This window comes from Diceros bicornis, chromosome 25, assembly GCF_020826845.1.
Source record: "Diceros bicornis minor isolate mBicDic1 chromosome 25, mDicBic1.mat.cur, whole genome shotgun sequence".
In the NCBI taxonomy this organism is placed as follows: domain Eukaryota; kingdom Metazoa; phylum Chordata; class Mammalia; order Perissodactyla; family Rhinocerotidae; genus Diceros; species Diceros bicornis.
In genome coordinates, this window is record NC_080764.1 from 11,136,938 (window position 1) to 11,163,459 (window position 26,522).

Consider the following 26,522-nt stretch of genomic DNA (forward strand, 5'->3'; position numbering starts at 1 on the left):
TGACTGTGGCGGGATAAAGCTCTCGGCGCCGCCCCGCCCCTCGCCGCATCCCGGGCGGCGCCCCTACCTCCGCGCCCGGCACGGAACGGGTGCGGGGCTGGGCCAGGCCGGCCCGGGGGATCCGGCGGGGCGGGGCCGCCGCGCCCGCTCCCCCTCCCCGCCACCCGCCGCCTTCTCCTCCTGCCGCCGCCCGGGCTCAGAGCGGCGGCAGCAGCGGCCGCGGCCACAGCTCCGGCTCCGGCGCCCGCTCCTCGCGCTCCCGCTCCGGCCTCGCTCGGCCCCGCGCGCCCGGGCCCCGCGCCCCGACCCCGCCGCCGCGCCTGCCGGGGGCCTCAGGCGCCCCCGCCGCCCGCCTCACGCTGAAGTTCCTGGCCGTGCTGCTGGCCGCGGGCATGCTGGCGTTCCTCGGTGCCGTCATCTGCATCATCGCCAGCGTGCCCCTGGCGGCCAGCCCGGCACGGGCGCTGCCCGGCGGCGCCGACAACGCCTCGGCCGCCTCGGGCGCCGCCGCGTCCCCGGGTCCGCAGCGCAGCCTGAGCGCGCTGCACGGCGCGGGCGGCTCGGCCGGGCCCCCCGCGCTGCCCGGGGCGCCGGCGGCCAGCGCGCACCCGCTGCCGCCCGTGCCCCTCTTCAGCCGCTTCCTGTGCACGCCGCTGGCGGCCGCCTGCCCGTCGGGGACCGAGCAGGGGGACGCGGCGCCCGGCGAGCGCGAGGAGCTGCTGCTGCTGCAGAGCACGGCCGAGCAGCTGCGCCAGACGGCGCTGCAGCAGGAGGCGCGCATCCGCGCCGACCAGGACACCATCCGCGACCTCACCCGCAAGCTGGGCCGCTGCGAGAGCGGCCTGCCGCGCGGCCTCCAGGACGCCGGGCCCCGCCGCGACGCCATGGCCGACGGGCCCTGGGACTCGCCCGCGCTCATCCTCGAGCTGGAGGACGCCGTGCGCGCCCTCCGGGACCGCATCGTCCGCATCGAGGTGAGCGCCGCGCGCCGTCGGGGCAGGCTGGGGTGGGAGGGGCCGCTCGAGGGCCTCCCGAGTCCAGCCGCCACCGCCGGGCGGAGGGACCCTGGGGAGGCCCCCGCGAGTCTCTGAACCTCAGGTCTCCCGTCTAGGGAGGATTCAGGTAGGGCACGCGGGCCGGAGTCTGACACTGTGACTGAGGCACAGGGGGCACGCGGGAAAGGGTCGTTTCTGATCATTTTGCCTCCAGGCACCTCTGTAAGCCCCAGTTTTTGCGTCTGTAAAATGGGTATAACAGTGTCCACGTGCAGTGAGAATTGATTAAAATGTAGGTATGTGGAAATGCTTGGCACGTACTAGGACCTCATTAAATGTCCGTTTCATTTCCTTCTTCCAGACACCCCCAAAGCAGCACCAGCCCCACACTCACTCCCTATGGTCAGGAGATAGGATGCGCTGTCCAAAGCACTCGGGATCCTCCTCTCCTGGCCGAAGACCGGGGGATACAGTGTCTCATAAGCCAAACCCGGGTGCCTCCCACCCCCGTATCCCCCACCGGGGCTCAGACCGGGAACCCGAAGGCAGGAGCTCAGATGGCACTCACCCAGCCACCATACCTGGAATCTGGCAGCTCTGGGATGGGGGCTGAGTGGAGAATAGGGCCCCACCCTGGTTCCTCCTCCTCCACTCACCTTTTCCAGACGTCCTGGCTCAGCCTCGGGGTCCAACACAAGGGGTCCGACAGGGGGAGTCTGCTCTTGTCTGTTGTGTGATCCTGGGCCTTTCTCCTTTGAAGTCGCCAGACCCCTACCTCCCTGTGAGAACCTATTTGGGGCCCCCTGGAAGGGGACAGACTAGGCAGGACAGACATCTGTGAGGCACTGACCACCCCCAGAAATCCACGACTCCCAGACTGCAGGGAAGGAGGTTACCAACAAAACTGGATCTGTGGAAGGAGAGGGAGAAAGAGGCCAAAGCACGGCTGCCCCCTTTTCTACCTCCCCCCAAACCCAGGGCAGCTGGCAAAGGCAGAGGGAGGAGAGACTGGAAGGAAGGAAATGCAGGGACGCCCTCTCCCGGGGCTCTCTTTGTTCAGTCTCTGGCCAGCCGCACAGGCGATGCCTCTGTGGAAGGTTGGCCATGCCCACAGCCCAGCGCCCCTCCAGAAAGTCTGTGCTGGTGTCAGCACCCTCCCTACCCCGCAGGGTGTCAGCGCTGCCAGGCTGCTGTCACAGCCACCCCTCTCACCTTACAGGTGAGAAACCCTGAGACTTCCAGGTGAGGGACAGAGGCAGGAGGAAAGCCTGGGGTCTTGTCTGCCAAGCCGGCACCCCCTTTTCCCACCCCAGCTCTGAGATTTCCAGAATGAGAGAGCTGAGAGCAGGAAAATAACCAGGGGATGCTGAATGTCAACAGTGAAGGGAAGTATCAGTTTCTTCACCCATAAAATGGGGATGATAACAGCACCTACCTCACTGGGGCTTTAGGAGGATTAAGTGAATTAATCTCTGTGAAGGTCCCAGAACCGTATCTGCAGAGGGATGCTCAATCGATTTGAGTGACTGCTATTTTATCATTAAGCTATAATATTACCAGTTTTTTATTTTATTTATTTATTTTTTTGTGAGGAAGATCAGCTCTGAGCTAACATCCATTGCCAATCCTCCTCCCTTTTTTTTCCCCCCCAAAAGCCCCAGTAGATAGTTGTATGTCATAGTTGCACGTCCTTCTAGTTGCTGTATGTGGGATGCGGCCTCAGCGTGGCCGGAGAAGCAGTGCGTCTGTGCGCGCCCGGGATCCGAACCTGGGCCACCAGCAGCAGAGTACACGCACTTAACCGCTAAGCCACGGGGCCGGCCCCTATTACTAATTTTTTAAATAGCCAAAAATAAAAATGGGAACAAACACTCCTTTTAGGAAATAGATTTTTATTAATGTAAAAGAAAGAAGATTTTGTTTTTCCGTAAACTTCCTCTTGCCTGCCCTGGCCCTGCCCCCACACCCAGATGGCACCCGAGGTTCCTCCCGTGTTGGGGGCTGGCAGCACTGGGCTCGCCCTGGACCTGTTCCCCCAGCACCTGTGCATTTGGCAGAGTAGGCTCCCCTCCAGTTAGCCTGCTGAGGTTGGGGGGATCCTGGTGGCTGGGATTTGGCACCAGATCAGCTTCCCAGGTGGGGGGAGCCGTGGCTTCCCTGCACACACCCCTCCTGATTTCTGAGGGCAGTGGACATGGAGAGAACAAGGCAGGGGGCTGCCTGCCCGTCAGGTCTGCCTTCTGGGCTGGCAGTGGCCAGAGCCAGTCTCTTTGGGGTCTTTGGGACAGGCTGGGGTCTGGAGCCCAGCAGACGTGGGGTCAGTCTACTGGTCTCAGCTGGACCCCATGCAGCCTTTAGCCACTGTCTAGTTTCTCCCCTCTTCTCATCCAGTATCCTCAAAAGGATGCCCCAGATTCTCAGGATCTACTTTCTCACCACTCGTCTCTCTCCCACCATGGGAGAGAGCACTGAAAGTGCTCGTGGTGACATCACCAAAGTCGATCAGTTGAACGGGAATGTTTCGGTCCTTGTCTTGCTAGACCCCTCTCCAACCTCTGACCCCGCTGATCAGTCTCTTGTACTGATCTCCATGGCCTTGGCTTCTGGACACCTCTCAGCTGCCCCTCCTCCCTCTCTGCTTTTCTGTCCCCTTGTGGGGTCCTCCCCCTTCAACGTTCACGCCCCTCCTGGCTCTCCTCTGTCTTTCCCTGGGTAAACTCAGCCACTCTGAGGCTTTGAACACCCACTTCACTGTGGTGCCCCTGGAGCTTCGTCTCCAGCCCAGCTGACTCTCCCGAGTTCCGGACCAATAGATCCAGCTGCTTCCTGAGCATGTCCTTCTGGATGTCCCACTGCCCCCTACTCTCATCATGTCCCAACCTGAACTCAGGTCCTCCGCCAGGTATGCTGTTTCTCAGGTGTGCTCTGAGAAGCCAGGCTTGGCTCCTCCCCAACCTTGTCCTTCCAGTGGCCTCATCTCTCTGTGGGTACTTGCAGCAGCCTCCCTGGTGGTCTCCCAGCTCCAGGCACACCCCTCCATCCATCCTTCTCCAGGCAGCCCCAGGGGTCTTCCTTAAACCCACCATGGGGCTCCCCTGTGGTGTGAACTCCTCAGCCTGCTCCCAGGCTGCCATTGCCCATCTGGCCTGTTTCCCAGTTTCTTCTTGCCTCTGCCTAGATTACCCCCAGTGTACCATACTCATCATTTAAGAGTCTGCTGTGAGGACACCTCCTCCCAGAGGCCCTCCCTGATCACACTCTGTCCCTTTCCTACTCCCACCGGTGCTCCCATAATCCTCAGCACATCCCTGCCCATCACCACCTGGCACATCTCTGCATCTCCCCCCCCCCGCCTCCCCTCAGGCCTCAAGTGTGAGCCACGTTTGAGGGCTTGGGAGAAATGGTCTTCTTTTCTATTTTTTTTATTTTTGTTGTTGTTGTTGCCGTTTATTGGAAAAAGTCAAAAGGTATTTTGGGGGAAAAAATTGCATTTAATTCTACCATTTTATCCGTTTTTGCCGCCTGCTTTTGGTCCTTTATCAAATGTAAACCTTGTTCCAGAGTTGTGTTGCTGGTAATTACCATCTTCCTGCGGGCCGTAATGTCCTGGGATCCGTCGCCAGCTCCACCATCCATCAGTCTCTTCACCATCTTCTGTTGCTGGAGATATAGGTTGTTTCCAATTATTTTTCTTCTAGATACTCATTGCAGGATCAGTTTCATGCAAATAGTTGTTTGTTTTTTTCTTTTTAAGTCTGTTGAATTATTTCTTTAGGCTGAATTCCCTGGAGTGGTATTACTGGGTCAGAGGATACTGATTTTTTATGACTGTGGCCAAGAACCACTTTCCAAAAGGGTTGGGCCATTTATGTGGCAACCGGCCATCTCTGTAGGTTCCAGTGTTCCATTTTGGCACTAATTTAATATATGTGTGAAATGAAACTTTAAGACGGATTTAAGCAGAAATTCTTTGACATAAACCACATCCTTAACCCAGCCTGGCAAGCTGGTCACCTCCGTCAGTCTGAGAGTGGGAACCGTGTGTTAAGAGAGGTTCGGGGATTCGATCGGAGACGTAAAAGACACTTTCCACTCCAAAAAAATGGACCGAAGGTATATTTTATTATATAGAGGATAGTAAAGGCAACAGTCTGCAAACAGATCCAAATAGGTCAAATATTAAGAGGGAAAAAAAAACATCAGCCCGACTAGAAAGGGAAAACACCCACATCGGCTGAAGAGAAATGACACAAATCAACCAGAAAGAGAAACACCAGGTTGACCGAAAAGAGAACACATCAAATCAATTACTTCATATCAAATCAATTACTTCACATCAAATCAGTTACTCACAACATCCACGCCCCACTGCCGGGAGAGCCCTGTCAATCAACGCGGCTGGGCAAGGATCACACGTCCTGGGCAAGGTGTCCCTTCCATAGGTGGAACTCTCACCGGGTCTCAGTTTCCAGCAGTTTTTATACCATCAGTAATTTTCAGAGTAAGCAATTACAGAGTTTGCAGAGCAAGCATTTAGTGTTCCCATGCACAAAATGGTTATCAGTGGCGTACGTGCACTGAGCCCCCTGGCTAACTTCCCAGCCCAGTAGTTGTGTACGTGCATTGTTCTCTTTGGTTATCGTCCCAGCCCGGCACAGATGGCCAGTCCATCCCGTGCTACGACGCTCCAAGAGCCTTGAAATGTTACAACTTGTAACTCCCTCCGTGAGAGAAGGGCCAGTTCCCACCACGCAGAAAGCAGCTTTGTATTTCTTTTTGTGCTGGTGGCTGTAGGTCAATGGAGCGGCCAAACATGGCTGCACTCATGTCAAGACACCGTGGTAAGGAACACCCTGATGATGGTCACAGGGGACCCTGGACTTAGTAATTATAGCTCACACTTACTGCACTTGCCATATGTCAGCCACTGTGCATTATCTCATTAAATCCTCACAAAGTCTCTCTGAGGGAGGTACTATTCTATCCCCCTTTTATAGATGGAGAAACCAAGGTTCAGAGAGGTTAAGCAACTGGCCCAAGGTCACACAGAAGTGGAGCCAGGATTTGACTCTTCAGTGTCTGGCTCCAGAGCCCTTGTTCTTCATCATTAACTCTAGATCCATCTGGAAGGGTCAGACCTCACCTACCTTCAGGAGAAAGAGAAAGACAGGTGAGGGCAGTGCCTCATGCTGGAGAGTGCCCTGGACCATTCCTGCCTCAGCGCACCCCGGGTGAGAAGGCTGAGGGCCCGTCCTCAAAGGCTTGTCCTGCTGGCTGGCAGGATAATCAGGAGGCTCGCTTGGAAGCTTTGCTGATAGCCATAAATAACAACCACAGGTAACATTTATTAAGCACCTACTGCATACGTATGAGGTTATTCAGTAGGCTGCACACATTCCTATCTTACAGGTGAGGACATGGAGGCTCAGAGAGCTGGAGGGATCAGAGCTGGGGAAATCACCGCCGCCCTCCTTCAGTTTCCCGTCTATAGAATGATATAGTGGGCGAGATGCTCCCTGAACACCTTGCAGCTCAAGTATCTTCTGAAATAGGAAGGCTGGGTGGCACACAGTTGAGTTTTAGCTTGTGACATTAGGCTAATCACTTTCTCTCTCTGGGCCTCAGTTTTCTTATCTGTAAAATGGGTGGAAGGAGGGGCTGGGTTGGATCTGGCCCCTTTGGGCTCTAAATTCTGAGTTCTTGGGCAGATGCCTCCTGATTAGGAATTGCAGGGTGGGTGGGCGGGGGGGTGTGCTACATGTATGCGGGCCCCGAGTCCCTGTCCACCCACTCCCAGACCTTCAGTTTCTCAGGGAAGTCTGCAGATAAACATAGTAGCTCAGAGACTCTATTGGAGCCTTTTCTGAAGTCTATTGGTTGCTTTTACTTTTCTCCTACATTGCTGCCCACTCTGGAAGCTTCTGCCATGGAGGGGCTGTTTCCCCCGAGCCTGCCTCTTTGGCCATGAAGGGGGCCAGCAGAGTGGGGAGAGAGAGTTCTCTCCATTGGGCTTTTGTTTGAGGATGTGGAACCTCAGTGCCCTCCAGCCACCTGCAGACTCCAAGGGCCCCTCTCGCTGTGGCTGGCCTCCCCCCTTCTCCAGGTGGGGCACCCACCCTGGGAAGCCCTTAACCCCTACTCCTGGTGATATGGCACTTTTGTTCTAGCAAGAAACCTGGGGTTTTGAACCCCAGCTCTGCCACCTGCTTGCTGAGACCTCAGAAAATGCCTTCTCTCTGAGCCTCAGTTTTTCCATCTGTCAAATGGGAGAGGGAGGCAGGCTGCCCCAGAGGACCCCTCTTGCTCTCTCATCCTATGCCCTGAGGCCTCTCATCCTTGGCAGGCCTTGCCCCGGGAGTGGAGACCCTTCCTGCTGTCCCGAGCCTGGCAGGAGCTGCTTGCGCAGAGGCAGGACCCCACCTGTGGGCCTTTTTTTGTGTGGTGTATCTTCCATTCGAGATATGTAAGAGCACACATATCTCACTTATAAAGTAGCACACCAATCTTGGGTGTACAGCTCAGTGAACATTTCTGGGTGAAGACACCCGTGAAAGCACCACCCAGATCAAGAATCAGAACATTTCCAGTGCCCCAGAAGGCTCTTTTGTGACCCCCAAAGTCCATGCTTCCCCGAAGGTACCACTATTCTGGCCTCTGTCACCAGAGGCCAGTTTTGCCTGTGTTTGAACTTCATACGAATGGAGTCAGACGGCTGTGCCCCTTGTGTGTGCTGTTTTCATTCAACATTATGTCTGACATTCCATCGTGATGCCTGTGTCAGTGGTTTGTTATTTTTGATGGCTGTGTAGTGTTTTGATGTATGGACGTACCTTAATTTACTTCCGCATTCTTCTATGGATGGACATGTGGGTTGTTTCTGGTTTTGGGTTATTAAAATAAAGCTGCCAGGCACATTCTTGTGATATTTTCTGGTGGCTATAAGCCCTCATTTATCCTGACTATATCCCCAAGAGTAGGATGCCCGGGTCCCGGGAGAGGCGTATATTTAGCGTTAGAAGGTCCTGCCAAACACTTTCCCAAAGTGACAGTAAGCATGTGCACGCCCCCTCGCGGGTGAGGCTCGCCAGCCTCGTTATGGTCATTTTCAAAGCGCTCCCGGTTCTGGTGGGCGTGCAGTGGACTCATTGTAGACTTAATCTGTATTTCTCTGATGATTCATGATGTTGAGCACCTTTTCAAATGTTTACTGGCAATTTTGTGAAGTGCTTGCCTGTAGAAGTGGAGCGAGGTTGGGGATTGGCGCCCCTCACCGAGTGAGAATGCACTGGGGTTTCCCCAGGACAATCTTGGGCGCGTGATCCCTGCGGAACGCTGGGGACAGGGATTGAGGCAACCAAGCCAAAGTGGAAGCACGTATGTGCCCCACACACCCCTCATTTGACTCCAGGTGAAGCCAAGGCTCAGAGAGGCTGAGTGACTTGCCTAAGGCCACACAGCACGGCAGAAGCTGAGCCAAGACCACAGCCAGGATTTTCTATTGAAATGGGCTGAGGGTGGGGTCTACAGTCTTTGCTGCAGATTTTTGGCTGAGGCTCAGAAGGTGTGCGGGCAGGCAGGGCCTGAGAGGGAATTCTGTGGCCTTCTCAACACAGCGGCTTTTCGGGGTGTACTTGAAGGGAGAGGCGAGGGGGGCTGGGGTTGGGGGTGTCCTATTAGTCTGGGGCCTGGGAGCCCAGGAGGGTGTCTGGGACAGACCCTTGGAGAGCCTTCTCCTGTCCTCCTCGCCCTCCCCACGCACCAGTCGCCCTGACTCGGAACCCCCGGGCACAGAGGCCCATTGGTCTTCCTTTCATTACAGCTCCAAATTGGCCTTGGGGACAGGACCAAAGATCCATCCGCCCTCTGCCACTTGCTCTCCTGCCCCTTCCTCACCAGGGTTAGACAGAGACAGAGCGGCTGCTGGGCCGGCTCCTGGAGGGGAAGGTGGGAGCAGGCGAGGCCCCTCTGAGAGGCCTTCCCTGACTCCCCTGGCTCCCTGTAGGTGTTCTTGCTGTCAGGGCACCACGTCCGCCGCCCCCACCAGGTGAGAGTGCCCCCGGTGGCAGGCTAGGGCCTTATGTGCCCCTGGAGCCACAGCCCCTGGCACAGAGTGGAGGCAGCAGGGCTGGGCGCGCCCTCTGTGCCAGCCAGTTCTAAGGGCCTTACGATTTAGTCCCACAAGAACCATGCGACTGTTACTGTCTCCATCACACAGATTAGGAAACCGAGCTCAGAGAGGTTAAGGACCTTGCCCAGGCCACTGAGCTGGGACTGCAGTCTAGGCAGTTTGGCTCCTGGGCCCACCCCCGCATGGTTACTACTCACTACGCTCTCCTGCCTCTCAATAATAGCGAAAAATAATAATAATAACGATTACGACCATTTATCAGCCACTTCTACGCCAGACTTTACATATGATCTTTCATTTTGTCATTACTTATATCCCAAAATGTAGATACTATTATTACCCCCATTTTACAGTTGAGGAAACCAAGGGTCAAAGGAGTTAGCAGCTGGCCCAGGGCCACAGGTCTAGTAAGTGGGGAGCCTGGAAGTGACGCAGGCCTGTCTGACGTGAGAGTCGTGCCTATACCTGCGACGTCATGTTGCCCCAGCACCTGCTGGTGGAGGGATGAATGAATGAGTGAGTGAGTGAGTGAGTGCTCTGCAGTCCCTCCAGAGAAGCCCTCTTTCCCTCTCCCTGTGGAGCGTCTTAGCTCAGGCTTGAGGGAAGCTGCCATCTGGAGGGTGAGCAGGCATTGGCCAGAGGAGGTGGGGGTGCGGGAAGAGTGTTCTTGGCAGAAGGAACAGCATGTGCGTGCAGAGGCCCTAGGGTGAGAGGGAGACCGGGGCAGCTGGGAACTTTCCGTGAGAGTGAAGCGTAGCCTGCAGATAGCAAGGGCTGAGGCCAGAAGGGCAGGGACCTTGTTGGTGGGGGAGGGGCTGTGGAAGGATTTTAGGCAGGACAGCAATGTGGCTGGATTGGCAGTTAGGTGGCTGCTGTGGCTGTTGTAGGAAGCAGGTGACCGTGGCCTGGATCAGGGAGGGGCAAAGGAGCCGAGTGAGGCTACGGCGGAGATTCAGGGTTAGAGTCTACCCTCAGAGACTCTGCTTTTGGACTTTTTCCCTGTTTTTTAAAGAAAATGCTTGCGAAGTATCTCAGACATACACAAAGGTATGAAGAACACCCTCCAGGTTGCCACGCGGGCTCAAGGACCGGGATGTCTGCAGCTAGCTGATACTCCTCCAGGGCCTCCCACTCCCAGCCGCCAACCGCCCACCCCCGAGAGGTGGCCACCACCCGCCTGAATTTGTGTTTCTCTCTCCCATGCATTTCTTCGTGCTTTTACAAATACGTGATCTAGTTTTGAATCTTTGCAACTTTATGTAAATGGTATCTACTGTTCTGTAACTTGCTTTTTACCTCAACATTATGATTAAATAAAAAGATTTATGGTTGGGGATGGAGAAAAGTGGGCCCTTTCAAGAGATGTTTAAGGAATGTTAGTAATAATAGTAGCTGACACCTGCATCACACTTCGTGTGCCGACTCTACCCTGAGGGCGTTGTATCTATTAACTCATTTAATCCTCACTACAATGCTATGTGATAATATTATTATTGTACCTTTTCTTGCTGATGGGGAAACTGAGGCGCAGCAACCTTACACAACAAGGTCACTGGGCCGGTGGAGCCAGGATGTGAGCCCGGGGCAAACGCACACAGGACTGGGGGTGATGGGAAGGGGGAGATGAGAAGACCCAGCCTCCACCACTGCCGCCAAGCCTGTCCCCTTTCCACCCCACCCTGCCGCCCCTGGAGCTGGCCCTGTGCTGGCCTGTGCAGGGGTGAGCTGTGCAGAGGGCGAGATCCTGACCCTGAAGTCCAGCACTTTCCCTCTGCTCCCCACAGGAAAGAAGCAGTCCCCACCTGGGGACGGGGTTACTGCGTCTTCCCCGCATCCTCGCAGCCTCACAGCCACCGCCTAGGCAGGTCCCTCCTATCTGGGCCCTTCAGTAAAGCCGCCCCACATGGTCTGACACAGCGTGCCAGACCCTCCCAGCCTTCTCCAGCCACTAGAACCTCTTCTGCTGGCCCTCGAGGCAGGCATGCAACTGGCACTGTGCCCACTTGGCAGACCAACAAACTGAGACCCAGACTGTCAGGGTAGGACCGAAGAATGGGAACAGGTTCTGGAATCAGAAGGGCCTGGGCCGGGGTCCTGGCTCTGCGACTTCGCAGCTGTGTGATCTTAGGCAGGTGGCTTCACCTCTCTGAGCCTCGCTTCCCTCGTCTGTAGAGTGGGCCTCCTTACTTCCCCTGGTTGTTGAGAGGGGCTGTGCAGTGGTTGCATGGTACTTCCTCAGTGCAGGACCTGGCACGCAGTGCATGATAAGGAGGGCACCCACTGCTGGCAGCATCCTTACTACCGAGTGCTGATGAGCCTGGCACGTGAGCGCTGAGCCAGACGCAACCCCGGGCTCCGGCTCCAGGCCCCATGTTCTCACACCAAACCCCACCGCGGACTCCCAGCGCGACAGGCTGTGGCTTCCGAGCCCCCATTTTCCTGCCTCATCAGGAGCGGAGTGGGGGTGACGGCATCGTCATCCCCCCACCGTCTTAGGCTAGGGGCCCACTTGGCATCAGGCTGGAAGCCCACGCGGCACAGCCTGCACCCACAGCAGATGGCAAGGGGAGCGGCCTGTTCTTCTGATTCAGACAGTGGGGCGGGGAGGGGGCCACGCGCGATCCGGCGAGCCCACCTCCTCCCCGGCCTTCCTGTTGGCGGCAGGGCTGGTGGCTCTGACAAAAGAACAGCTTGTGCGCCGCCCTCCTCAGCCCGCACGGTTTCTCCTCGCAGCTGCGCCTGTATAAATAGCACTCGACGTCCTGTTCCTCCCTGGCAGGTGCTGCCCCCTCTGAGGGGGGGGACGCTCTGGGGGAGAGAGGCTCTGGCTCCAGAGGTGTCAGCGTTGCCCAGCCCCAACGTTGTGGAAAATTCAAAAGGACTTCTGCCTCAGTTTCCCCATCTGTGAAATGGGGACAATAGGCGTACCAACCAAAACGAGTGGCTGTGAGGATTCATGAGTAAATGCATGTAAAGTGCCAAGGACGGGCCTGGCACACTGTCTCATTGGGGCGTGTGCCCCTCATGCCAAGCTTGGCGCAGTGGGAGGAGGGAAACTGGGGATGGAATGGTGCTGGGGCCAAGAGACCCAGCGCTGAGGTGGAATGCGCTCGATGAGCTGATTGCCTCAGCCCAGGGCTTCCTGGAGGTCCAGCCAGCTCAGAGGCAGTGGGTGGATGGCCCTGTGGCTCCACAGGCCGCCCGTGCTCAAGGGAAGGTTCTTGAGGTAGCAAGCTCCCCGTCAGCTGATGTAGTCAAGCCTCACAGTGTGCATTCAGCTGTTACAGTCCACGAGGGCTGTTACTTCCACTCCTCCATCCTTCATCTGTCCTGGGGATGGACAGAGTGGGGCCGGCTGTCCCTGTTTTACAGAAGGGGAAACTGAGGCTGTGTGTGTAGTCCAGGTGTACTGAGCGGCACACCCGTCCATGCCCCGCCCACCTCACCTGGCCTCCACCCTGGCCTGGTGGGCCCAGCAGGTGTCTGCGTGGGTGGGCGGCTGTGCCCTCTTACGTGGGACACAGCGGGGATACAGATGGTCCACTCTGGGCCAGGCTGGGGCTGCGCCCTTCCCCTTCATGCCATCGTTTAATCCTGACCACAGCCCTGCCAGCTGGGCATTCCCAGGCCCCTTCCTGTAGATGAGGAAAAGTGACGCCAGAGAGGTTAGCCCACCTGCCCCCGCTCTCAGGCTGGAGCGGCAGAACCGAGTGTCAGTCCCTCCAGCTCCTCAGCGTGAGGTCACGTCACTGTCTCTGGTGACACTGTCTGTGTCCCTTGTGTCGGGCACTGAGCATGGCAGTGACACTCCGCCTGCACTGCCCACCCCACTCCCCAGCACCCTGATGCCAGGGACACATTTATCCCCTCAGTAAATAGCTGGAAAACGGGCTCAGAGAGGTTCAGGGACTTGCCCAGTGTCACCCAGCGAATGACCAGCAAGGCCAGGGCTGGGCCCGTGAGGCTGGGGAGGGGTCCTCTGCACTTGCCCCGCGGCCATCCCTGCAGCTCAGAGCATTTGGGGAATGCAGGGGGCTCTTGTTCTGTTTGGCTTTTGGCACAGCGCCCAGCCTGTATAGGTCCCGGAACATTCTCTCAGTGCAGGAACTATGAGGATTCAGTGAGCTCAGGTCTGAGGCCAAGTCTGGGGCCAGGGCCCAGGGCCAGGCGGGGCGGGAAGTGCCCGGGCCCCTGGGGAGGAAGCATTAGCTGGCCAGGCCAGCTGGGAACATGGGGGAGGGAGGAAGCCAGGGGGACCGGGAAGGTCTAATTTGGCTCCTAGAAGCTCACTGAATTATGAATCTCCTACCGATGTCCCCGTGACATGTCTGCCAGAGACTGCCGCCTCCCAGAGTCTGGACTTGTGGCCTCGCCTGCCTTCCTCCACCCCAGAGGAGCTTCCTACAGCAGGAGAGGGGGAAGGAGAGGCCACCCTGGCTCCTGCTCCAATTCTTCTGCCCACTGGGGGCTTAAGACAGGAAAAGGGGGACTCTGTAAACACTTTGTCCTCATCCTGGGCAGGCTGGAGTGTCAGAGACCACCCAGGAACACTCTGCTCTAGACAGTAATTACAGTAAACAGCCTCTGTTTCTTGGCACCTACCACTTAATCATCCCCGCAACCCTTCTAAATAGGTACAATTGTCCTGTGTTGCATGTGAGGAAGTGGGTTCAGAGAGGTCAAGGCATTTGCCCGGGGTCACACAGCAGATTGGTTCCAAAGCTGGATTTGAAACCTGGGCTGTCTGACTCCAGAGTCTGTGATCTTAACCACATGCTACCCTGGAATGGTCACACCACTGAAGCCCTGTTCCAAAAGCCCCTGGATCTGCCCAGTGCCCATACTGAGCCTTGCACCATCTTAGAGAAGCTTGTGGAGTGAATGGACGAAGACTAAGACAGTCCACCTCTTCAAGGGCCTTCCAGTTATGAAGGACTCGGGCAGTGTCTCTCATCCCGGCTGCACGTTAGAACCCCTGGGAGCTTTTACAGTGCTCACTGCAGCCCTCCACCCCCACCACAGGCTGCAGTGTCCTCGAGGGCAGGAGGCAGCCTGCTTTCAGCTCACCATCAGGCACCAGCCCTGGAAACAGCCTGCTAGGCACCCAGGACGTGTTGCTGCCTGAAGTTGGTGTTGCCATCCCCATTTTGCATATGGGGAAGTTGAAGCTCGGTGGGGTCCCTCGGCCAGGGTGGTGGGCATCTCCGAGCCCTGGGCCTCTTTACTTCCTCCCTCTGAGTGACCTCACATGCCCCTTTCTCTGCCCTGTGAGCAGCAGGAGCTCCCAGCCCGAGTGAACATCTCGGCGGCCCCAGGCCCTGCGCCCGCGGCGCCCACCGCCCTGCACTCCAGGATGGACGAGCTGGAGGGGCAGCTGCTGGCCAAGGTGCTGGCGCTGGAGAAGGAGCGCGCGGCCCTCAGCCACAGCGGGCAGCGGCAGCGGCAGGAGGTGGAGAAGGAGCTGGACGCCCTGCAGGACCGCGTGGCCGAGCTGGAGCACGGTGGGTCCCGGGCCCCGCAGAGGCCATCGCAGGCAAGGCCTTGGTCCTGAGATGGGTCTGTGGGGTGGCAGATTCACTGGAAAAATATTGTCATGCTCTCCAGAGGCTAAAGGTAGACGGGATGTGGGGAGGAGGCTGCAAAACCGAAGGGGGACAGAATAATTGAGGGATGTCATTACTGTCATTAGTAACAGTTAGCACTGTCTGGCACTTGTCATTATTATGTTCTGAGAGTGGGCTAAGTCCTTGACACATCAGCTGGTCCAGGGATGGTACTGTTATTATCCCCATTTCACAGATGAGGAAACTGAGCCTCAGAGAGGTCGAGTGACTTGCCCAATGTCACACAGCCAGTAAGTAGTGGATCTAGACTTCAAACCAGCTCTGACTCCGAAGTCCATGCATTTAACCACCCCACAAAAGGGCACCTTCAGTGAATCAGGATTTTTCATTTGTTTAACACCTGGGCCTGGCACTGCCGGGGGTCAGAGAAACATGATGTAATGGACGGTGTACAGGTATGAGCATCAGAGACCTGGCTGCTGGCTCTACAGCTGTCACCGGCTTGCTCTGTGGCTTTGGGAGTTGGCTTCCTTTCCCCAGGCCTCATTTCCTCATCTGAAATGAAGATTTAGGACTCATGAGCACTCAGGGATCTTTCATCTTTGAAACTTTATGCAGACAAGTTGGGGAAACCATGAGCAATTAGCTGAGACTGGCTTAGATGCAGGACAGGAGTTCAGGAGAAGGAAATCCAGGTGGCTTCCTGGAGGAGGTGGACCTCAAGCTAGTCCTTGAAAGCAGAGGTGGAGAATGAATTCTGAAGTGGAGAGGCCATAGCGGGGGCACAGCTACAGGGGGTTCATAGCCTGGTGGGTTGGGCTAGCATCCTGGCTGGAGCTCAGGGACAGGAAAGGTGAACTCATCCCTCCTGCCCTGCCGCTGGTCCATCTACAGGGTGTCTCCTGAGGGACTGGGGGAAATGCCCCCTCAAGGGGCTGCAGGGCAGAGACAAGGGAGGCAACTAGGCTGGATGTCTGTGTGCCCATGGGCAAGTCATGTCCCTTCTTGGGCCTCAACCTCCTCATCTATGAAATGGGTTTAAAGAGGCAGTCACTGAGGCCCTTCCTCTCTTACCGTGCTGCCCCACATTAGCCTTCACCCCCAGCCCCAACCAGACCTGAGAACCCTGGGTCACCATCCTCCGCCCACCCCAACTCCCAGCCCTCAGCAGCCAGCTGGGGGAGGGGGACACCCGGCTGGCTCCTGCCTCTTCAAGAACCAGGAACGAGGAGGTACCAGGCAGATGGCAGTGCCCGTGGACGCCTACCCTGGAGGTGCGTGTGGTGGGTGTTACCCCCCCGCCCTCGGGAGGCAGTGACTCCTCCGTCCACCCCCTGCAGAAAGCCCTCTGATATTCAAGACACAGCGTCTCTGAAACTCTGAGCTGGAAGACACCATGGAGATGGAGGAGTCCCAAGATTGTCCTGTTCAAATCCCAGCTCTGCCACTTCTAGCTGCGTGGCCTTTAGACCGTTCCTTAATCTCTCTGCACCAAGGTTTCTCATCTGTAAACTGAGGAATATAGTAGTGTCTACCTCGTAGGGCTGTTCCAGAATGAATGAGATAATGTACATAAAGCACTCAGAACTGTGCCTGCCACGTAGGAAGCACTGCATAGTGCTTGTTAGATAAATAGGCAAAGAATGCGAAAAATGGTAACAGCAATAGCTAACATTTCTTGAGCATTTACTATGGGCCAGGCCCTTTACATGGTTTGTCCCTGGGAGGAAGGAAATAGCCTTACCCCATTTTACTGGAGAAACCGAGGCCCACAGAAGTTCAGCTGAACCTGTCGAAGGTCATGCGGCTGCAAGTGGTGGAGGCAGGACTTGAACTCAGGATGTCTCAGGTCCAGAGCCCTTGTTCTTTAGCCACACCCCTCAACACAGATGCGGAGGGAGTAGGGAAGGCCACGGAGGCACCTGGCACTAGCAGGTGCCCAGGGACTAGCAGCCTTCATTCTGGAGTGTGCCCTGCCCACCCCACCCTCGTCAGTGTCCACTGACCCCTACGTGTCCACCTGGCCCCCCCTCAGGATCCTCGGCCTTCAGCCCCCCTGACGCCTTCAAGATCAGCATCCCCATCCGCAACAACTACATGTACGGCCGCGTGCGGAAGGCGCTGCCCGAGCTCTATGCCTTCACCATCTGCGTGTGGCTGCGGTCCAAGTCGGGCGGCACTGGCCAGGGCACCCCCTTCTCCTACTCAGTGCCTGGGCAGGCCAACGAGATCGTGCTGCTGGAGTCGGGCCACGACCCCATGGAGCTGCTGATCAATGACAAGGTGAGCGGGGCTGGGCAGAGCGGGAGGGAGGGGGCCAGGGGCCATCCTTCCGGGAGCCTCTGCACTGCGCTGGGCTCCAAACACATGGGCCCTTTCAGTTCTCCTGCTCAGCATTCTCAGCACCCGTGAAAGGCCTGCTGTGTGCTGCGCTGGGCTCTAGGAATATAAAGACAAGCCAGACCTGGGGCTGGCTGAAGAGGGGCTATGTCCGGAGGAGGCTGTCAGCGCTGGTGCTCCCCTGTACAGAGGAGACACGTGAGGCTCGCAGAGATCAAGTGACTTCCCCAGGAAGCATCTGCCCCCAGGGCCCTGCTCCTTCTGGACAAAGAGAAGGAAATGAGGTCCAAAGACCTACCTGGGGAGGAAGGGCGGGAGGTGGATTCCCCTGCCCTCCCCTGCCCCTGCCCTCCTCCTCCCCTGCAGCCAGCCCTTTGTCCCGCCCCTCTCGTGGAGAGTAGAATGGAGCGGTGGCCAGGCTCTGGGCCTGAATGCTGGATCTGAATCCTGGTTCTGCCTCTCACCCGCTTTGTGACCTTAGACTAGTCACTTACCCTCCCCATGCCTCAGTTTCCTCGTCTGTAAAGCAGGAATGATAATAGTCTCTACCTCATAGGGTTGTGGTGAGAAATAAGTGGCTTAAATACGTGTAAAGGGCTTTGAGCAAAGCCTGGCATTTAGCAAGCCTCGATAAATGTGAGCTGTTTTTATTATCCCAGGCCCTGTGCTAATAACACTTTACTCTCATTATCACCCTTGCCCCTCCCAAGAGCATGGAGAGGTAGATACCCTGTTATCCCCATTTTGCAGATGGAAAAGCTGAGGTTCAGAAAGGGCAAATAACGCACCCTGGCCACACAGCTGGTGAAGTGGTGATGATGCGATTCGGGGTCTTGGGCCCCAGAAACCACATCTTCATCCACTGTTCTACCCTTGGGCCACCCATCTTCCTCATACCCGGGCCTCCACCCCCACAGCCCGCCCCAGGCCTGGCTGCAGGGCAGGACAAGGACAGGTCTTGGGTGGGGGGAGTGATGTGGCAGGGGCATGGTGATTGAACGGGGAGGAAGGGGGTCATCTTATCACCCATTCCCCCCAAATATCCTCCCCCTGCCTGCCACACTGCTTTGGGTCTTGCAGGCGTGGTGGTCTTCTGAGACTCCCTGGAAGTGCCTCCACCACATGTTGCACCCACTCATGACCAGCCCACAGCCACAGAGAGCTGCTAGGAGTGGTTGACATCCACCAGAACCCTGTTCAGCAGGAGGTGCCTGTAGTGGGTGTCCTGGAGGAGGAGGAAGGAGATGAGCCCAGGGGGCAGTGAATTTCTCTTGTGGCCCAGTAGGTTCTAAGAAGACCTGGGTAGCTGGACGACATCTTGATCCTGCTGCCCTATTCCCTTCATGTGCCCCCTGGCTGCCATCCTTGGCTCTGCCCACCCACGGTCAGCTCTCAGTTCTTAGTAGAAGGAATTCAGCACCCTGGACAGGGCATGGGGGCAGCCCTCTTCCCGGACCTCTGGAGTCCTTTTGAGCACTGACCTCACAGGCTACTTACAGCTCCCCTTTTATTCCAGCCTCTAAGCCTTTGCTCCTGCTGTGCCCCCAACTTGGCTTGCCTTGCAGTGGAATGGTCGGAGTCCATTGTCCTTCCAGATGTGTTTAGACTCTGTGTCTTCTGTTCCCACACTCCCTGTTTCTCTGCACCTTCACAGCCTCTGGACCGCCCCAATGGCCTCTCTGTTATTTTGTCTTGTAACATTGTTCCTGAAGTCCTTCCCTCCTGTGCAGACTCAGCTCATTTACGCCTAGGACCAGAATCCGTATCCCCAGTGTCCAGAACAAGGCCTGGCACCAAGTAGGCCTCAGAGAATGTTGCATTAAATTGTGATCTCAGAGAATGGAGGAGATGAAAGAGCCCTACGGGAGCCCCAACTCCACAGGCAGCAAGTACCTTTCATCTCACAGGCCAACTCTAATCAATCAGCAGTGGCTTCCAAGAGCACCGTGATGAGAAAGATCTGAGGCTGAGCTCATGATTAATTAGTCATGTCTGCCTTGGGTGGAGGAGGTGGAGGTGGCTGTATATTAGCCTTCCCTTGCCTGACCTCCTCGCTTTACAGATGAGGAAATCGAGGCCCAGGGAGGAAAGAGCAGCCTTCCCAAGGTCCCACAGGGGGTTGGTTGGCAGAGCCAGGGCTGGATGCTGGTGCCCAGCCTCTGAGTCCAAGTCTTGTTCCATTCCACCACTGCCAGTGCTTCTTGAGTCTAGCTGTGTGTTGGGTACTGTGTGAGGTATCCAGGGGAAGGTAGGATTGTGGGATGCTGCTCCTGCCCAACGTGACCTTACAAGCCTGTTAGAGAGTGAATAAACTACCTGGGAACACCAACACTGAACAGTCCCTGTGATCTGAGTGAAGCTGCCTGGTTAGGTGGTGGGGAAAGAGGAGAGAGTGGTCAGAAAGACACTGGGCTGGGCGGAAGGGGAGGGTCACGCCTTGGGTCAGTCCCGGGAAGGAAAGCCATGGGTTTCTCGGCCCCCACCCCACTGCTCCAGCCTTGGGCCTTGTGGCACCTCTGACCTGGGGCTTGGGGACCTGTGTCCAGGTGGCCCAGCTGCCTCTGAGCCTGAAGGACAACAGCTGGCACCATATCTGCATCGCCTGGACCACGAGGGATGGCCTGTGGTCTGCCTACCAGGACGGGGAGCTGCGGGGCTCCGGAGAGAACCTGGCTGCCTGGCACCCCATCAAGCCTCATGGGATCCTTATCCTGGGCCAGGAGCAGGTAAGGCTCAGGGTGATATCGGGCCTGAGACCCAAGTAGACATTCCACCCAGGGCCGCTGTGGAGGAGGGGCTAGATGGAGGGACCCTGAAAGCATAGCTGTGATCACTCAGTCTGACCCAGCCGTTACGCCAATGGGCAGAGTGAGACCCAGAGAGAGCAGAGACCTGCCCAAGGGGCTGGAACTTTGGGGCGGGGCTAGAACTTTGGGGCGGGGCTTCAGCAGGGACAGAGGCCTGACTCTCTGAGTCTACCTGTCTTTTCTGCTCCCTCACTTCATGTCTCTCTCTCCTTTCTCTCTGCTCTCTTGGCCCAGGATACCCTGGGTGGCCGGTTTGATGCCACCCAGGCCTTCGTGGGTGACATTGCCCAGTTTAACCTGTGGGACCACGCCCTGACACCTGCCCAGGTCCTGGGCATTGCCAACTGTACCGGGCCGCTGCTGGGCAACGTCCTCCCCTGGGAAGACAAGCTGGTGGAGGCCTTCGGGGGTGCAACAAAGGCCACCTTCGATGTCTGCAAGGGGAGGGCCAAGGCATGAGGGGCCACCTCATCCAGGGCGCCTCTCTTTGCCTGCCAACTTGGGGACCTTATGGGGAGCAGGGACATATTCCCTCCTCAGCCTACCCACACTCTGGCCTCCCCTCCTGCCCCACTCCTGGCCATGCCTCCCACTTCCCCCACCCATTCCCACACCTCCAGAATGCCCTGCCCTGCAATGGCTGTTCCCTAATCCCACTTGGAAGGGGACAAGCAGCTCAAGTCAACAGGGCAAGCCTGGGGTGAGTCCAGGGACTGGCAGGGGGTGGGTAGCAGTGCCCACGGCTCTGTCCACCTGCCTGGCATTAAACTGGAGCCCTATCTTACCCCCACCCCACCCTGTCCCATCAACCACATCTCATTCCACTGATCTTGACAGCGTCCCCCACGGGGTTGTGTATGGGGGAAGCGCCCACTATCTCAGTGGCAGGGGTGGCTGTCCACCCCCTGTCTGCCATGCAACAGGCCTGTCTCCTTCCCCTTCAGGGCCACAACATGCTGTAGAGCCGCTCCCCAGCTGAGAAGGGGGTGAAGAGACATAGGAGATTCAGACTCACTCCTCCTCCATTGTCCCGCCAGCTGCCGGTCAAGGGCAGTGGGATCTTGATGGAGCCTCTCCCCTCTCACCCCCACCCGCACCCACACCCTCCCTCTTCCTCCTCTTTCCTTGTTTTTTTGTGTGCAGTGGTTTGAATGTTGGTCCCATGCTTGGCGCAACCCCACCTCAATTTCCATGACATTCCCTTCCCAGCTCCAGCCTGGAGGATTAGGGACCAAGACCCCCAGAGGCCAAAGGGCCATAGTCACCCCTGTGCCGACCCACAGCTGTGCCCACTAGCATGGTCACCTCTCCCCCTCTGTGCCCAGGACAGTACCTGGGCCACTGTAGCCTGGGCTGGGAGCAGCTTGAGGCAGAGGCCCTGTGCCCCAGGGGACCCAGGCTCAGGCAGAGCCACATTACCCACCCCCTCTGCGTGGTCCTGCAGCCTCTGGGGAAGGAAGGAAGAAGCTGAGAGGGCCGGGAGAAGCCTGGAGTGGTGGGCAGAGCACTGGATGAGGAGGAGGAGCCCTTGGTTCCTAGCCAGCCCTGCTGTGTGGCCTTCTGTAAGTCCCTGCCCTCTCTGGGCTGGCCTTCCTCATTTGTGAGCTGAGGCCCTTGCTTTCGTCATTCCTGAGAGCTCTCCAGATCAAACGTGAGATGGTCTGTGATTCCAAATGGATAGGGAGGGGCAAGCCTGAGAACCTGCCTGGTGACTGAGGAGCAGAGCAGGGGCAGGTCCGGGGACTGAGCAGCAGGTAGCATCTGGCTAGGCGTGGGTCAGGGCCAGCAGCTGGCTCCAGAGAGTCAGGGGCAAGGGCAAAGGTCAAGGCAGACCAACCTCACGCACAGATTGTAAAAATCAGCTCTTCTGGATCCCCTCAGCCTGTCACCTTTGCCTGTCTGAGAGTGTCTCGAAGGCCTGGTGGCTTCCTGGTCCCCACCCTTGAGTCCTCACCAGCTCCCCCAAGAGAGTGGAAGAATGTTAAAGCTGAGAGAAGCCACCCAGTCTGACCTCTTGCTTGTACAGATGGGGACGAGCTCAGAGAGGGCAAGTGACTTGCACAGGATCATGTAGCACAATGGGGCAGAGCCAGACCTAGAACCCAGGGCTTCTGACTCCCTCTTCAGTGCTCTTCCCCCCACACCATACTCGCTGCCTGTGAGGGTCCTTGAGTCCAGCCTACACATAAAAGGATGGACATGTGAGAGGTCAGCATCCTTTCCCACATGACCACTGGAACATCTTCTTTATGAAACACAAACATCTGGGCATCTTCCCCCAGGAGGAGCTGGAAGAGAGGTGTGATCTCGGGCCCTCTGGCATGAATAGAGAGCCGAGAATGCAGGTGGCCTACCCCGGGTCTGGGCAGCTGCAGGCTACCCAACTCGAGTGGGCACTGGTGCCTTTTGCTCCCTTTTTAGCCTGAGGCATGATGCAAGAGCTGCAGGCTGTGGGGCCCAGTGCCACGGAGGCTTGTCTAAGACCTGTTGCCTCTAGCCCCCAGATGCTTGTTTCCGTTTCAAGAGCACAAATAGACCGTTCAGCACCTCGGGCCCAACTCCCCCTAGAAGGAGCGATGGCGTGCTTCAGCCAGAACCTGCGGAGATGTGGGTTGCCCTGGCAACAGCCAATGACATGAGCCCAAGTGCTGGGTCAAGCGTCTCATAATGACATACGCTGTTGCTGGGTGACGGCGGAATTCGGAACTTAGATTTCGGGGACACCAGGCTTTATTGGGTTTCTGTTATTGTTTTTAAGGAAGCAGCTTCGGTGGAGGCCTTGGGGGAAAGAAAGGGTCTTAGGGAGAAGAGGATGGAACTTGATCCCTTGAGCCCACCCAGAGGCATCTTCCCAAGTCCTTTGTGCTTTGTCATGGTGGTGATGAGACCTCTGACGTCCGAGCCTCGCTCCTGTGCTGAGTCACCCTGGTCAGCCCTCCAGAGGGAACAGGGGCAAACTGGAGATGTTCAGGTGCAGGCTCTGAGCCTGGGCCATTGGTGAGTGGCCCCAAAGCCCTGAAGGGCCCACCCCTTCATCCATTGATCATTCTTGGGACCTTTGCCGAACACCTGCTTGTGGACTCCAGCTTTGATATCCTCTTCAGCTGCTCGTGGGCACAGCCAAGAAGACAAGGGAAGAGGAGCTAGACATGGTGCTCGGTTGAGTCCCGAGCTGCTCCTGGCTAATAATGATGCTGGAGCCCCTGTTTGTTGCTTCCTTTGCAAGTGTCAGGCACCATGCTGAGCACCTCACAGGCACCGTTTCATTTATCCTCACAACAGTAATAAGCTAGGACTGTTCTTAGTCCCATTATACAAGTGAGGAAACTGGGGCACAGAAAGGTTAAGTAACCTGCCCAGTGTCAATCAGCCAGCAAGTGATGGAGCCCAGAGTTCAAACCAAGGCAGGTTACATCCACGGCCCACCCCAGAACCCAAGGGGACGGGCGCCTCCACTCCCTGTGGACTGGGATTTGGGCATCATTGCTCCTTGTGGGTTTTGGCCTGAAGGGATGTGCCTGACCCCATTCACCACCCCATGGGGTCTGAGGTAGAGAAACAGGCACGGGATGGGCTGGCCCCAGGGCCAGGGTCCACTTGGGTGAGGCCGTGGGAGGGGTCCCTCTGCAGTGTACGCACCGCCTCAGCCCTTCTCCAAGTGGCTGGAGTTTCCAGAAGAGCTGAAAGGGAAAAGGAAGCTGGACCGCCTCCTGGGAGCCCCAGGCAGGGAAGGGGAGGAAACTGATATTTCTCAAACTCCTGCTTTGAGCCGAGCCCTGTGCCGGGTGCTTCACAGCACTTATCTGCCAGATTTCCCCCCTTTGTGCACGTTGTGCCCCAGTCAACGTCCCCAGGGGACAGATCCCCTCGCCGCAATTGTGCATGGCCTACGACCACAGATTTGGGTGGGAACGGCTCTTAGAGGAGGCAGAGCCCTTGTTTTATAGATGAGAGACTGGAGCCCAGGGAGGGTGAGCAGCCCTCAGGGCCACCCTGCTGGGACACAGGAGACCTGAACCCAGCCATCTGTCTCTGCATTCAGTGCTCTTTCCATGACACAGTGGCCCCTCTCCCCCCAGGACAGGGTCCCTCCTTTTCTGGGTTTCCCAGTACCCCACCCCTGAGCAAGCTGGGGAAGGGACCCCCTCCCAGAGATGGGACCACTCTCTTCACCCTCTTTGTCTCAGCTGCCTGCCATCCCAAACCCCACCTCCCCCCAACCCCTGACCCTGCTCAGTGGGGAAGGGGCTCGCGTGGGCCCAGGCTGAGCAGTGAGTGAGCATGTCGAGCTGTCAGAAAGCAGTGTGCCCAACTGGCGACCCACCTCCCGCTCCCCTCCTCCTCGCCCGATTTTGTACATAAAGTGACATGAGAAGCAACACGTGTGTGTGTGTGTGTGTGTGTGTATGATATATGTCATGGCTTTTGTTACTTTTTTGTTTTTGTAAATTTGAAAGTTCAAAATAAACATGATGTTTACTCTGATGCTCTTCTTGCCAGGGTGGGGCTACCCCGGGGGGCACCGGGCAAGGAGGTGGCTACTTGGGGCCGGGCAGTAGGCGAAGACAGAGGAGGTGCCACCTTGGTGCTCCAAAGCCTCACCCAACCCCACCTGTGCCCCCCAACATGACAGGTTGTGCCAGGTCCCAGGTGTAGACATACCTCGTTTCCCAGGATTTATGCAGGAAGGATGTAAAGAACACAAGTCCCACTTGGAAAGTGTCCCAGTTCTGATAACTGGGCTTTGGCCTCATTCCTAACTCCCCATCCCCACCTGGTGCCCCAGTTATGGGAACCAGGTCCTTGACTTGTTCCTTGAGACCCAATCTGCCTGAGTCACTTGCCTGGACTCCCAGAGTGTTGCCTCCTTGGGGTCCTAGGGAGATAGGGTAGGGGAGAGGGAGGGATCCTGTTGTGTTTCAACTCGTCCCCTCCCCACGGTCTACCGGGACTCCCCTGACACGTTTGCCCTCTAGACCGGACTCTCAGACCAGTGTCAGGGTCTGCTACCCGCACCCACCTCTCCAGCACCCATTCCTCCAGTGCCCACCCCGTCCCTGGGAGGTCTTGATCTATTCCTCAGCCCTCCCTGTCCACACCATCCTAGGGGCACAACCTCTACCCTCCTGATCCATCAATATTGTCACTGTTCTGGTTTGGACCTTGTCCTCAAATGCAAGAGGGCCAGTCAGAGGTCAGGAGTCACACCAGCAGGACAGTCCTTCCCAGACTTTTCCAAAACTCCCCAAACTTCCAAGATGTGTGAATTCACCCCATGGAGACCAAGGGATATAGCTGGAAGCAGCACTTCAAACAGGAAAACCATATTTGAAGTCTACTGAGTTATCTGAAAAATTTCTGTGCTTTCTCATTCTGCTCCAGAATGAATCCAGATTTGTTTTAAAATACATATGTTTTTAATTACCACTGAACAAAATTAAGCTGCAGGTAGCTACACCTTGTTTATCTTCTCTCGCGCTGAATTACCTAACACCCTCTCTCCCTCTGTCCCACTCAGCTGGCAATGTCCAACCTGGTTAAATCCCGCTGTCCACCTGCTTTGTGCCAGCACCTGCGCAGCTGAATGCTGATCACAAAAGCACAGGGCTCTGATGTGTGTTGATTCTTATTTTAAGTTCATTGAGAGATCTCTGAGGGTAGTTTCTCCCCGCCCCGCAATCTCAGCACACTCTCCCTGGTGAGGGCTTTCTCTCCAAAATGGCTAAAAACCAGACCCTCTCTCTTCTCAAACCGCCTACAGCCTTCCACCCCTAGCCCTGCACACCCAAGGGTGACCTTACCTCATAGTCCATTGAGCAAACAAAACCATCATCACCTCACCACCAAATCTGTCCACAAACCTGCACTGTCCCCACATGCTCCAGCTTCCCCTCCTGTCACTCAGAGTGAACTGTCCCCACTCCTATCAGAGGCTCTTGTCTACTGGATCCCCATCCCCCTCGCCTTCTCAAGAACATCTCTCCTGAACGACCAGCTTCCTCCTGTCTGCTTTATCATTCCAACAGGCATGCGAATATGCCCAGTATCTCCTCAAACAAAAGCCCCCATCCCAAGCCAATATCCTCCTCCAGCTGTCACCTGCTTCTATGCTCCTTTCACTGCAAGACTTCTTGAGAAAGCAAGTGTGTCAGGGTCCCCAAGACCACTCTCAGGTTTGACAACTCACTAGAAGGCCTCAGAGAACTCAAGACAAGCTGTTATACTCATGGTTATGGTTTATTACAGAGAAAGGGTACAGATCAAAAGCAGCAAAGGAAAAAGGCGCAGAGGGCAGAGTCCAGGAGAGACCAGGAGCGAGCTTGCAGATGTTCTCTCCCATGCAGTTGTATGGACGATGCTTTATTCTCCCAGCAGTGATATGTGACACATGGTCAGAAATTGCCAGCCAGGGAGGCTCACCAGAGCCTCGGTGTCCAGGGTTTGTACTGGGGGTCAGTCACACAGGCGTGAAGCATCCACATGAGTGACCTTAACTGCTCAGTCTCCAACCCCCACCCCCAGAGGTCAAACTGATACAGTGTGATCCCGGGCCCCAGGCAAATAAAAACAGGCGTTTTTATTTATGATATGGCCCAAGTTACAAAAAGACACTCTTATCAGGCAAGATCTTCCAGGGGCTGAGAGGTTATCTACCAGGGTTGGTCAAGGCCCAGTCCTTTCTTTGGAA

General features: G+C 56.6%; 1 protein-coding gene across 1 annotated transcript; it reads left to right on the forward strand.

Annotated features, from left to right (window-relative positions):
• Nucleotides 1–251: 251 nt before the first annotated feature.
• Nucleotides 252–24,313, forward strand: NPTXR (neuronal pentraxin receptor). Its single transcript, XM_058568346.1, has 5 exons — nucleotides 252–974; nucleotides 14,399–14,624; nucleotides 16,723–16,970; nucleotides 19,574–19,753; nucleotides 20,069–24,313. Exons 1-5 carry the CDS (start codon nucleotides 393–395, stop codon nucleotides 20,291–20,293), a joined length of 1,461 nt encoding a protein of 486 aa, XP_058424329.1. The 5' UTR covers nucleotides 252–392; the 3' UTR covers nucleotides 20,294–24,313.
• Nucleotides 24,314–26,522: the final 2,209 nt, after the last annotated feature.